This window comes from Oncorhynchus masou, chromosome 32, assembly GCF_036934945.1.
Source record: "Oncorhynchus masou masou isolate Uvic2021 chromosome 32, UVic_Omas_1.1, whole genome shotgun sequence".
NCBI classification, from domain to species: Eukaryota; Metazoa; Chordata; class Actinopteri; order Salmoniformes; family Salmonidae; genus Oncorhynchus; species Oncorhynchus masou.
This window is the reverse complement of record NC_088243.1, coordinates 31,746,413-31,759,602: the sequence shown is the minus strand read 5'-3', so window position 1 is coordinate 31,759,602 and position 13,190 is coordinate 31,746,413. Positions and strand designations below refer to the sequence as shown.

General features: G+C 46.3%; 1 protein-coding gene across 1 annotated transcript in view; it reads left to right on the top strand.

Annotated features, from left to right (window-relative positions):
• The window catches only part of LOC135525934 (pleckstrin homology domain-containing family G member 3-like), a 47,505-nt gene extending 34,315 nt beyond the window's left edge, over positions 1 to 13,190 (top strand). The window contains exons 7-21 of the mRNA XM_064953907.1: positions 1,657 to 1,726; positions 1,839 to 1,885; positions 2,004 to 2,154; positions 2,417 to 2,548; positions 3,294 to 3,476; positions 3,581 to 3,673; positions 3,765 to 3,851; positions 3,954 to 3,987; positions 4,249 to 4,356; positions 4,630 to 4,662; positions 6,279 to 6,289; positions 6,715 to 7,053; positions 7,979 to 8,089; positions 9,841 to 11,338; positions 11,442 to 13,190. Coding sequence (XP_064809979.1) covers positions 1,657 to 1,726; positions 1,839 to 1,885; positions 2,004 to 2,154; positions 2,417 to 2,548; positions 3,294 to 3,476; positions 3,581 to 3,673; positions 3,765 to 3,851; positions 3,954 to 3,987; positions 4,249 to 4,356; positions 4,630 to 4,662; positions 6,279 to 6,289; positions 6,715 to 7,053; positions 7,979 to 8,089; positions 9,841 to 11,338; positions 11,442 to 12,277 — 3,733 coding nt within the window. The 3' untranslated portion in view covers positions 12,278 to 13,190. The remainder of the gene's footprint in view (positions 1 to 1,656; positions 1,727 to 1,838; positions 1,886 to 2,003; positions 2,155 to 2,416; positions 2,549 to 3,293; positions 3,477 to 3,580; positions 3,674 to 3,764; positions 3,852 to 3,953; positions 3,988 to 4,248; positions 4,357 to 4,629; positions 4,663 to 6,278; positions 6,290 to 6,714; positions 7,054 to 7,978; positions 8,090 to 9,840; positions 11,339 to 11,441) is intronic.

The window sequence follows — 13,190 nt, the reverse complement described above, 5'->3', positions numbered from 1 at the left end:
CTCTGTCAGGTTCCTCCCCACATGCTCTTCTAAAATAGAGGTTTTGATTAATGTTTGTTGTTTCATCTACAGCAAGGGGAGTTTCATATATACGTCCCCCTGACTCGCCTACAGAATCAATATACAATGTGTTTACAGTCCTTTAGAAAGTAAATGAAGTGTGTCTGTTCGAATGGATTATTAGGATGTTGTCTGATCGAGACACTGCACACTATGCATCATCTCGGCTAAACGCTGTGACTGAGTCGTGCCAATTAGCAGGAAGTGCCCAGGGGGAGCAAATTACTGATGCGCAAGAGGCAAGCGTACTTCTACAGCACTGGTTTGAAAACATGTGCAACACTGATGCACTCTCCCAAGGTGATTGAGGACAGATTCATTCAAGCAGAAACTGTACGAACCTCTGCATAGACATGGAATGGCATTCTGTTATCTGTATTGTATTGGAGACTGACGGTCTCATGCAGACAGTTCATTGTCATACACAGGGATTTCAGACGGTCCTAGACTCGTCATTCAGTTTAGAGATGTGTGTGACTAACTAGTGACTGTCTCTGGGTCATGTTGTGATTTAAAGTTCCCACTACAGTACTGGTCTGACCCACAGTGACACACTGCACCCGTTTCCGGGTCAGGTCACCACACTACTCTGCTTGTACCCCTGAAACAGACCATCTTCCCCTGCCATTAGAAGCCACATAATGGTTTGATGAAAGAATATCTTGGAACATTTTAATGAACATGATCTTTAGGCAAAAATAATCCTCAAACAAAAAAGCACAAAGACATTTCATTGTTTTTCCTTTATTATTTGGTTCAGCCCATGCGGCTGAATGCTGTTAGATTTTCTTTGATTGGGCATGTGTGTGGCCAGTGACCACGCAGAACACCTTTTTGTGGTGGTGTTGGTTTTATACTCCTTTATGTTTTGCAGTGGTGACCCCTCTCTCCTTGTGTCCACTCTGGTGTGGGAAACCTGACTCTCTGGGGTCTATGGACAGAATGAGGTTAACCAGAACAAACACATTCAGCCATGCATATTCTATTAGTTTGGGTATCGCCACAGGCAAAACATAAACACGTTACCTGACATAGTACCTGAATGTACAGGTAACTGCCAAAATAGAGGAAACACCAACATAAAGTGTCTTAAAAGGGCGTTGGCCAGAGCAGCTTCAGTGCACGTAGGCATAGATTCTACAAGTGTCTGGAACTCTATTGGAGGGATGTGACACCATTCTTCCAGGAGAAATTCCATCATTTGGTGTTTTGTTGAAAACGGGGTCTCAGGCGCCGCTCCAGAATCTCCCATAAATGTTCAATTGGGTTGAGATCTGGTGACTGAGACTGCCATGGCATATGGTTTACCTCGTTTGCAGGCTCATCAAATCCTTCAGTGACCACTTGTGCCCTGTGGATGGAGGCATTATCATCCTAGGGGCTACCTTGATGGGTTGTTAATTGTTTAACTCAAGAAACTACACCTGTGTGGAGCAGCTGCTTTCAATATACTTTGTTTCCTTCATTTATTGTTTCCAATATTTTGGCCGTTATCTGTAGTTTACACTGAATTCCTCTTCTTGCTGTCTCTGACAAGACCTCAGATGTCTGTATAGTTGATGCTGTGCATGTCTGTGTGTCGGTCTTCCTCCACAGTGAGCTGCTGCAGTCTCTGGACATGTGTGAAAATGACCCTGTGGCTGTGGCCAGATGCTTTGTAGATAAGGTAAGTGGAGGCCACTCACAAACAGACTGACTTGAACCTATCATCGGGAAGCTGGACAAGCTAGTGTTATTGATCTGATTTTGGGGTCTTCCTCCATTTTGTTATTTTATAGAGTGATGATTTTGAGATCTACACGCAGTACTGCACAAACTATCCCAAGTAAGTAGAAGGAATAATTGATGGTTTCCTGGAACCTTTGGGTTCCAGAAAATGGACATGTTTAAATGAAAATGATAGTCATTTGTACGATCCATTGGCTTGTTGTGTTTTTTTCTAGCTCTGTGGGTGCACTGACAGACTGCATGAGGAGTAAGACCCTGGCTGAGTTCTTCAGTGATCGCCAGGCCTCTCTCAAGCGTTCTCTCCCCCTGGGCTCCTACCTGCTCAAACCTGTCCAGAGGATCCTCAAATACCACCTGCTTCTGCAGGTACACTGGTCCTCACTACCTACTACCTTTACTACGGGTAGAGATGGTCCAAGAAAACTATATAGAATTGTCCTTGTGTGATTGCAGGTTGATTGTGGGTTCCTTCTTCACAGGTGGGCAAAAAAAATTGCATTCAACCTTTATCCTAGCAAGAAGATGGCAAAGCATTGTATTGCATATTACAACAACACAATCAAACCCACTCCAGAGGTCTTGACTCTTCATGCTGTGGTTGTTTGCTCTCTCTTTCTCTCGCTGAAAGGACATCGCCAAGCACTTTGACCCGGATGAGGAGGGCTATGAGGTGGTGCAGGAGGCCATCGACACCATGACCGGGGTTGCCTGGTACATCAATGACATGAAGAGGAAACACGAGCACTCTGTCAGGCTGCAGGTCAGTATGGCTACTCAGGGTGGGGTGAAGGGAATTTGACCCACCCCTTTCCACTATTAGGATATACTGTACCTGCATCATTGTGTAGTGCAGCAATGACATCTAATTGAGGTCATTTTCTGGTGGCTATGTTTCTCTAGGTTTTTATATCAGATAATGAAGTGTATGCTGTTTCACTGTGTTGCTGGAGTTCTTGTTGATAAGGCATTATGTTTGTCACCCAGCCTCCTAAACTGTTCCAGGTTGCTGTCCCACAGTAACACCCTGGCTGAGTTTAATGTACTCTGTGTATGGAGAGAGGACATTCACATTTTGAGTTCATTGCAAAGTATTTGTTGTTCCAATAAAGCAATAAACCTCTAACTTCCACCACCAACCTTAAAACATAGCCTAAAGACTAAATCTTTAGAAAGAAATTTGTCTTGTAGGGACCCAATAAATCAAATTATGTTTTAACTCCTAAACACCAGGCCCAACCACCAGGTTCTACAGGGTCACCTCGTCTGCTGCGTTTGGGTTTTGTTTTAATTCCTGCTTTTCATTGAATGGCTAGTGTCCTGCCCATGGTTTCCCTTTTGCCTAACTGTGTTTTTTAATGTTACAAAAAAACAACTGTTCTCTACGCTGACTTTGCACCCCTTGTGCATGCTTTCATGTATAGTTTTGCCAGTGTAGTGTACCCAACCAGTGTTTAGAAGACCAAGAGACACTCATATATGAGCGGTGTGTGTGTGTGTGTGCGCAGGAGATCCAGTCTCTCCTGATCAACTGGAAGGGCCCTGACCTCACTACATTTGGAGAGCTGGTCCTGGAGGGAACTTTCCAGGTACAACGTGCCAAGAATACCAGGATGCTGTTCCTCTTTGACAAGATGCTCCTCATCACCAAGAAGAGAGGAGAGCACTACGTCTACAAGACCCACATCTCGGTACGGAGCAGGCACAGTCGACCAGTCTAACCCGAATGGCATGGGCCTGCTTTGTCAGGTTGGTTTAACGTTTGTGTAATGTTTCTGTATGTGTTTGGTTTCAGTGCTCAACTCTGATGCTGCTTGACAGTGCCAAAGACCCCCTGCACTTCAGTGTGATCCACTTCAAGCATCCCAAGCAGCCTCACACTGTGCAGGTGAGTTTGGCTCGACCACTACATCATACGCCTGTCCTCTCTTGTAATAGTTCTCCAAGAGCTCACTATGATTGACAAGTGTCTGTTTCAGGCCAAGACTGTAGAGGAGAAGCGCCTCTGGGCTCATCATATCAAGAGGCTGATTCTAGAGAACCACCACACCATCGTCCCACAGAAGGTAAACCTAACAGCAGGGATTCAAATCCACTTCCTTCAAGTATCCTACAGTCTTGCGCCATCAACTTATTACTAATGCTTTCTTTTGATTTCTGTGTTACAGGCAAAAGAGGCCATCCTGGAAAATGATTCTCTCAGTGAGTATTCCAGATAAATGAATACGGTTGCTATTAATATAAGGTAAAGGCACTAACCATATCTCTGGCTGCGGCTGTTACCAAAGCAACATAAAAGGCCGTCATTGAGTGCAAGAACATCAATTCATTTACTGGAAATATATTAGCTTCTTTGTAAACCTTTTGGAACAATTATTAACTGTTGTGTCCCCTGTAGATGAGTAAAGAATGATTGCTTTGACTGGCTTGGTAGTGAGTGAGTAGTAGTGATGCTGTGTGCAGACCCAGGATCAGGGAGGTACCGTTACAGCCCAGAGAGGCTGAAGAACGCTGTATCCTGCCAGGCTGAAGACTTCCCTGCAGAAGGACGGCACGGACGCAGGAGATCAGGTAAGATAGTTCCCCTCCCCCTGCACATACTAAAGCAATGTTTTTGTTTTATGAAAACAACACTAAAGCCAACTCATCAGTCTCGATTAGTTACTTACCCACAGTCCTACGATTTTTGAGATTTAAAAAAAAAAATATATATATATATAGACTCCTTGGTTAGACGTTGGTTTTGTCTTAAAAGCTCATTGCTTGTGTGATATCTGTCTGAGAGTACAGTATATTTGCCACACATATCTTCACTATGCTTCGACCATTTCTTTTTTTCTTTAGAACCAGCGAAACAGATTGTGAGGACAACCAAAGGTATTAAAGGCAACAATTGTTATTCATAATCATTATCTTAAACAGCCTGTTAGAGGTCTTTGTCGTTCATTATCATGATGAGACTTGAACGTTAAATGAACATGGAGACCAGACAGACAGACAGATGCTCATTACACTGGAGCCACTGCTGCTATGATTCAGGTTCTCTGTCGCTCGTACCAAGTCTCTGTGTTCACCCCATACTTTCATTCTGCCCTAGATGACCCCTGGACAGCCAGATCAAAAGGCCAGCCACTCCACTCTCACCCCCACACACCCCTCTGCCCTAGATGGCCCCTGGGCAGCCAGATCAAAAGGCCAGCCACTCCACTCCACTCTCACCCCCACACACCCCTCTGCCCTAGATGACCCCTGGGCAGCCAGATCAAAAGGCCAGCCACTCCACTCTCACCCCCACACACCCCTCTGCCCTAGATGACCCCTGGGCAGCCAGATCAAAAGGCCAGCCACTCCATTCCACTCTCACACCCCTCTGCCCTAGATGACCCCTGGGCAGCCAGATCAAAAGGCCAGCCACTCCACTCCACTCTCACCCCCACACACCCCTCTGCCCTAGATGACCCCTGGGCAGCCAGATCAAAAGGCCAGCCACTCCACTCCACACTCTCACCCCCACACACCCCTCTGCCCTAGATGACCCCTGGACAGCCAGATCAAAAGGCCAGCCACTCCACTCCACCCCCACACACCCCTCTGCCCTAGATGACCCCTGGACAGCCAGATCAAAAGGCCAGCCACTCCACTCCACACTCTCACCCCCACACACCCCTCTGCCCTAGATGACCCCTGGACAGCCAGATCAAAAGGCCAGCCACTCTTCTCCACTCTCTCACCCCCACACACCCCTCTGCCCTAGATGACCCGTGGACAGCCAGATCAAAAGGCCAGCCACTCCACTCCACCCCCACACCCCCACACACCCCTCTGCCCTAGATGACCCCTGGACAGCCAGATCAAAAGGCCAGCCACTCCACTCTCACCCCCACACACCCCTCTGCCCTAGATGACCCCTGGGTAGCCAGATCAAAAGGCCAGCCACTCCACTCCACTCTCACCCCCACACACCCCTCTGCCCTAGATGACCCCTGGACAGCCAGATCAAAAGGCCAGCCACTCCACTCCACCCCCACACACCCCTCTGCCCTAGCTCACACATAATGATGTAAATTATGGGCCATATTACTGAAAGGCTTTGTCATGCTCAAGCTCTTTTCAATAGTCAAATTCAGTCCTGGCTTTAGATCTGTTGCTCGGGCTGCTCTCATGCATTTTAATTATCCAGTAATGAAAGGACTAAACTAAGTACCTCTGTCTTGTCTCTTTGGAGTCTTTACGCCCTCTCAAATCAATTTAGCTACAAACCTAATGAAGTTATTTTCTTGTTCTTTATCCTCCTCGGTCAGAGAGGACTGTCCTTGTGAATTGCATCATTTCTGAGTCTCTGAAAGGAGGCATTTCTCATTCAGTTTATCCAATTAACTTGCTCAGATATTATTACAGTATGTTATATAAATGGAGTTTGTTGTATTGGCAATATTGTTGACATTCTCCTTTTTAAATTTGTCTCCTCTTCATTATCTACCCCTGACTTGCAGCCATTCTGAAGGTAAGCTTCCCAATGATGAAAGTACAATTTTCCCTGACATGTTTTTTTTCTCCTCTGTGCAGAAAGAGAAATCAGTTGACTCTGTTCAATGTGTCTAGTGAGATAATGTTGTTTGACCCTGACTTAGCAGGGTCAAACAATTTCCATTCAGAGAGAAATTAGCCAAAAGAGAGGAACTGCTACTCTAAGCCCTATTGGGCTAAACTGTGGTAGTTGAAGGTTTCTGTCTCAGGGTTTTCAGTGATGTAATGTGTTCACAGCGTGGAATGGACAGCATGCTGACTTGGACACATTGTGCCTTCATATCTCTCACTATACTAGAGCAGTCACAGTGATGCCATCATTTTCAAAACATTGCATTCAAAACACAACACGTCTATGCTGGCCTCGCAGTAACAACTCAACTCTGTGACTTCACGCTACAGCATGCGGACAGTGAAGGTGCTCTGCTGGGGGACAGGCGTTCCCTGCAACCCTCTGCTAGTGTCAGTATGCTGGGCTCCAGTCCAGGCAAGCCCAAGGCTGAGAGGCCTAGTGTACAGGAGGACCAGGAAGAGCTATGTCCCAGTGATGGTGAGGACCCTAGGCCAGGGTCCCCGCCCCTCCAGGGGGGCACTGAGCAGGAGGAGGAGAAGGGGGAGATGAACATGGATGATATTCTGATGGAAGACGACCAGGTAGCCGACTTTGCCAGCTCTATGCTGGCAGCCATCTCCTGCTGGCACTATAGGGCCAGGGCTTTGCTTTCCGCTCGGTTCACAACGGTGAGGCTCACTGCCACCAATGGGTTTCGTATTTCCTCTGCCATTTCATTGGCTTGCCAATCAACAATCTCCCTTTCTCTGTTTACCTCGACCTTGATGTAATTCACTAACACCCAGCTACCATTTGCCATACTCATGGAATGCTTCTGGTTTTCAAACTCACACAATAATAACAGCATGGACTTAACCTTCCAGGAATGGTAACAACAATCAGTAGCATGAAGATCTGGTGATCAGATTTATGATGAATCACGTCTTCATTTAATGTTGGGGAAAGGTGATGGTATTATGTACTTTATAAATATAGATTTTCTGTGTTCCAGTCATTAAAAGGCTTCGTATGTTCTGAATTTGAGGGGGGGTGGGGGTTAAGTGAAGGATTAACACGCATACTACCATGCTTTTCTCTTATGTTGCGGGGAGTTAGACCCAAAATCAACATTGTAGAAATGACTAATTTAGAGGTTAGCAATTAGCCTTGTGCGTAGTTGGCGGTTGCATTTGCATTGAGTCAATGGATCCACAGAGCTGATGTATGACTTCAAAGGTGAATTTGCCTGTCAAATCGGGGAGTCAGGATAATGGGTGCTTTGGTCTTTGGCAATCACATTAGTTAAAAGGTTTCTCTTTTGATTTTTTCCGAAACCACCGAGGAGGTTTTTAAAGGTTAATTGCTCTAATGGGATTAAAATGGCCTGAACTTTGAATATCTCTAATGTGAATGTCAGCTGTCTATATAATGTATGTACTGTCACACAGGTGCTTTACAACCCAATGCTAATCAGTATTGTGACTGTCTGGAACCAGAGTATATAGCAATGTGATACTCCAATGTATGGTTTTTGGCCATGGTACCCCTGTGTAAGGCACGGTGTTCAACCTAAATGTGCTGCAGTCCCCTTCATATTGTGTTCTGCTGTCCCAGGATGAAGAACACTGTGAGGTTGTAGATGAGAAGAGACCAATGAGGGTGAGGATGGATACATCAGCCCAGGAGATCAGTGAAATGGCTACAGTGGAGGCCTTCACTGACCAGGTATGGAGAGTTTGGACTGGCTGGGTCAAAGTTGAGGTGGGTCTCTGCACCCAGAACCAAATCAGTCACGAGAGACTAAGCTTCAAGAGATTCTTCTGAACAGATTAAATGTTTTTGGTTCTTCTATATATCTCAGGCAATGCTTTCAGAAAATGATTTAATATTTTGAGGGGGATGGGAATTTTGAAAATATCCAGCAAGGAAGACTGGTAGTTGGCCCAAAAGATGAGCACTGTTCCGTTCAGATAAGTCCTCTTGGCATCTTAATAGCCTACAACCAGCGGGCATAGCTGCGGGAAGTAGGGGTGCTGAGGGTGCTGCAGGACCCACTGAATGTAGTGCACTGGTGAGCCATTCGATCTAACAGATCCAGGGAATGCATGATATTTTGTATGTGCAACCTGTCAAAATAGGATAAAGATTGATCTGAATTTGGCTCTTTAGAGATTAATGTGCCGACCATCTTCGTGCATAGGCCTACTGGCATATTGTTCACCACTTGGGGAAGTGGAAACTCAAAACACTTGGCTATCTAGCAATAAGATCATATCAAGCTATGTAGGCTAATCGATTAACCTATCAGTAAATGTAGGCCATTGCCCTACAAAACCTTTCCAGTGCTAGGTCAATAGCTACTTGATGTAGGCCTATTCAAGCAAATGGCACGCTCCGCTCCACAGGCGCATCAAAACCATACTACATAGACTAGCCTACTCTGATTGTAAAGTGGTGCCATGAACTCATTGAATTAAATTGTATACTCACAGAAAGCTGTGACTCCTCCTCCTCTCTATAACTAGAACAACAGTAATGTAGCACAATTACATTTTGAGAGATGCTTGTGCTTAGACTGTGCGCACAGTGGGGAGATGGGGTGGTTCGCTCACACATCAGCTGACAGCTAATGAAACAGGGACAGGCAGATACTGTCATAGCAGGAATCAATATAATGCATATGCTTTTACTGTTGAGCAAAGTTTGGTTTTAGAACCAAAAAATTGCAGGTACATTGTGTCGCAAAATCACTGACTATTAAGACCCTTCGGTAAGAAGGCAGTGTCGGTAATTTTCGGTTTATCATCTCAGCTCTAGGGGGTTGTGTATTTATGTTCTGTAAATGAGAACGTCCCCTCCTTCATGCTGTTGCCGCCTGTCATCGCTCACGGTGAGAAATGCAACATTTTGATATTGGGACGGGGAATATTTTTGATAGAACCTGCGTCTCCTGGGTGCTCTGTGGGACGGCTGGTTCCAAGCCGAGTGTGACAAGTTATTTTCATCCCTCCCTTATCTCCTTCTCGCAGCTCCCTACTGCATTCCACTACACACACACACACACACACACACCATCACAGCCAGACGGCGGTTGGAAATTAGTCTGTTATAACTGCACATGAGTGAAATTGGTGTTTTCAACATTTTTGAAATTGCTACATTTTAATGCTGAGTTCAGCAGGGGTGTATGGCATGGCCCGTGGCAATTGTATTGGAATTAGTTGTAAAGCTAAAAATGGAATCAAAATGTCCCACTATCCATTATACTGTCCTTTCCTTTTACAGAATATTAGACGATATGTGCTACTATCAGAGGTCGTGGCTGCTGTAACAGATTAGCCTGATCATTTAACTCTGTTCATTTGTCAAATGTCAGATAATCACTTTGGATTTTAACATCAGTACCCGATGGCTTATCATATACATATTGCCTTAACCATCCTGATGTTAATGTAGACTCTGTCCTCCTTATCCAGGTGTATGTGAAGGAGGTGCTTCCTCAAAGCAGTGCTCCTAAGGTAATGGTGATGGAAAAGAGTGACGAGAACCCACCCCTATACACAGAGCCTGATGCCTTGCCCACCCTGCTTCCCAGGCAGCTTGAGACATCTCAGACACCGGAGCTTGAGAAGAGGAAAGAGGAAAGGTACAAAGAAAGAGAAGAGAAGGAGAGTGACTGCTCTGCCCACCAACAGGATGAGATTAACTCCTCATCAGCAACCAATGGAGAGTGTTCAGAGTTGGAGGATGGGGCGTTGCAGACTGAGCCCAGCAGCATTCTAACTGTCTCTGTGTTGGACCAGGCTAGTGTAATTGCTGAGCATTTTGTCAGCAGCCTGTCCCGCAGAGGCAGCCTGGTGGTCTCAGAGGAACTGCGTTCCCTGGGCTGCCCCTCACCTCAGCCGGGCAGCAGGAGCAGTAGCAACCCCTGTCTGAGCACCATGCTCCAGGAGAAGGCCCAGACCCTGGTCAACTCCACCCCAGAACACCCACTGCTCCTGGAGGCCAACACCTCAATGTCTGACCCTAGACCAGACCACCTCATGGAGGTGGAGCGCCAGTTCACTCTCTCCAAGCAAGACCGGATACTCATCCACAAGATCAGGAGGTACTATGAACATGCTGAACACCAGGACGCCAGCTTCAGTATCACACGCAGGGAGAGCCTGTCCTATATCCCTGCAGGCCTGGTCAGACACCTGAGCCGGCAGCTTAACGGCAAACCCCAGGACCAGGCGGTTCCAGGGCACCGGAGGAGCTCCCCGAACATCCGGCCCACCTTTTGGTCAGCTTTCGACCTTCCTGGCATAGAAAAGGAGCAGAGGACTAATAATACCCCTGTGCTGGAGCCACAGAGAGCTGGAGACCCAAAGCCCAGGTCCCAGAGTGTCAATGATGCTCCTGTTGGAGATGAGGAAGAGTTCTTCAGACCCTCCTCAGACATGGTCCAAGTGTGGCAAGAGATAGATGTCAATGGGACCCTTGAGGAACCCAAGGGTTCCAATAGTACAGAGGAAATTTTCCATCCCAGATCACATCTATCCAGGAAGGGGGGAACCAGCAGAGATAGCCCTGAAGCTGAGTACATCGAGCCCATGAGGATCCTGGAGGAGTCAGACATGGGCAGTGTCTCAAAGGAATCTCCAGTCCCATTGCCTGTCATAATCACCCCAGACCCCTTCTCAGGGCATGAATCCTGCCAGAATAATATTCCCAAGTCCTGGGAGAGAGGCGGGGTCAGTAGCGCTCCCGTCCCCAGGATAATCAGTCTGTGTTCAGAGGTAGATGAGGACCTGATCCTGCAGGACATGGAGAAGATGAAGAACAAGGTGTTCCAGCTGGCCCGCCAGTACAGCCAGCGCATCAAGAACAGTAGGCCTGTGGTGAGGCAGAGGAACAGGGAAGTTGAGAAACACCTTGCCCCCAAGAACCTGCCAGCTGTCTACGAGGAGAAGGTCCAAAAGAGAGACTGGGGTAAGCTTTGTTTTTTTGTTGATCAGTTATGATTTGATGTGATGCTCTAATCTGTAAAACTGAAATTATAAAACTGCTCTGCCCTGTCTTTCTGTGTATGCAGGTAGAGCTAACCTGATGCTGTCACTCAACTCCTATGAGCAAGTTGTTGTGCATGAGCTGAGGACCCCAAGCCCAGCCCCAAGCCTCAGTTCTGGGGCCAGCTCACGGGTCACGTCCCCTTGCCCCAACGGCCCTCCGAGCCCAGTGCAGACAGAGATTTTCCACTGGCCACATGTCCAGGAGCTGCGCTCTAAATACACTGACCCCAGGCTGGACCCAGGTTCCTCCCATGCCTCACCTGTCAGCCGTAGCTATTCCGTCCCAGAGAGGATGGAGAGTTGTACTGAGGGGTGCAGCACCTCATGGAGCCCCGCTGGCTATTCATCCAGCTGCAACGGCTCCACAGAAATGAACAGTGCCCTAACAGACTCCCTTGAGACTACGTCATCCATGGCCCACCGGGGTGTGGGCTCTGTGGGGAAGGCTAAGCCCCAGCCCCCGCCCCAGCCCCCGCTGTGCAGGTGGAACTCTTTGGATCACATGCTGGGAACACTGCCTCTACATGAACTGCAAAACCTCCAGGTGCCCACGAGGAGCTGTTGCGTGGCTGGTCAGACCACCCTGCCCAACGAGAACAAGGTCATTATAGTGGAGAGGGTTCCTGGCGCAAGGCCTGTGGAGACTGGAGGGAAGGAGAGAGTAGAGGAGGAAGGCGCTAAAGGAAAGGGCCAACTCAAAATCTTGAAAAGCCTCGACTACCAGTACTGTGCCAAAGGGTCTCCACTGACTTCAGGCAAAAATACTGAGGGTAGTCTGGTAAAAAACTTACGGGTGAAATTCCAGAACTTGGGTTCAACACATGAACACTTGAAAACTGTAAAGACCATGCCTATTTGATTGCATTCTGTAAATCATGAAACAAGCCTTCTCTTACCTAAAACATGAAATTGACATTGATGCATATGAATATTGTCAGTTAGCCAGTAACTAGTGCTACTGTTTTATGATTTCCATTTGGTGAAATAATTTTCTACTTCCTTTTTGTTGGTCTTTTCTCACATCAGTTACTGGTATGATATGTGGTTATATAACCTCTGGTGTTATTGGGGATATTGAGCTATCAAGAGCACCCCATGGGAAATTGGGACTTTGTAAAATGTGTAAATACTTGTACATTTCTCTGGTTCTTACACCACCATGTAATGTGTATATGTAAAGAGAATGAGTATGTTTATATGGAAAATGGTTGTGTTTCATGTTTGAGGGAAAAGAATGTCAGCGTATTAGAGCGGAAATCTGTCCAGATTACCTTTTTTTTTTTTGCTGTATCACTTAATCTTTTCCCCCACAATGCAATGGTCACCCTCCATTTGTAATTCAATTGCGAGGGTCATAAGCAAGGAAATGGTGAAGAGGATTTGGGAAATGAACAATTAATATATAAAGGGGAGTAAACCTGGAAGGCTGTGCCACCATCTAAGTGATTACTGCAGATTTACAATCAAGACGGCGCTATTTGACCTTTGACCAAAGTGTTTTTCCCTTAGTTTTGTCATAATGGGAGAGAGCTGGTCTGTGCGATCTACCATTCAGGCCATTGTGCCACATTTAGCACCACCATTGTTTTCATACATCACTGGAACTGTTTTTCTGCTTATTATATATTTCCTTTCTTGTTATTTATAAAATGATCCTCGTCTTCATACAAATATTGACCAATACAGTCGTAGACTTTTCCATTCCAGAAACTACACTGAATAATTTAATGCTTGAAATGGCATATTCTCAATAAAATCAGACAATAAATGTA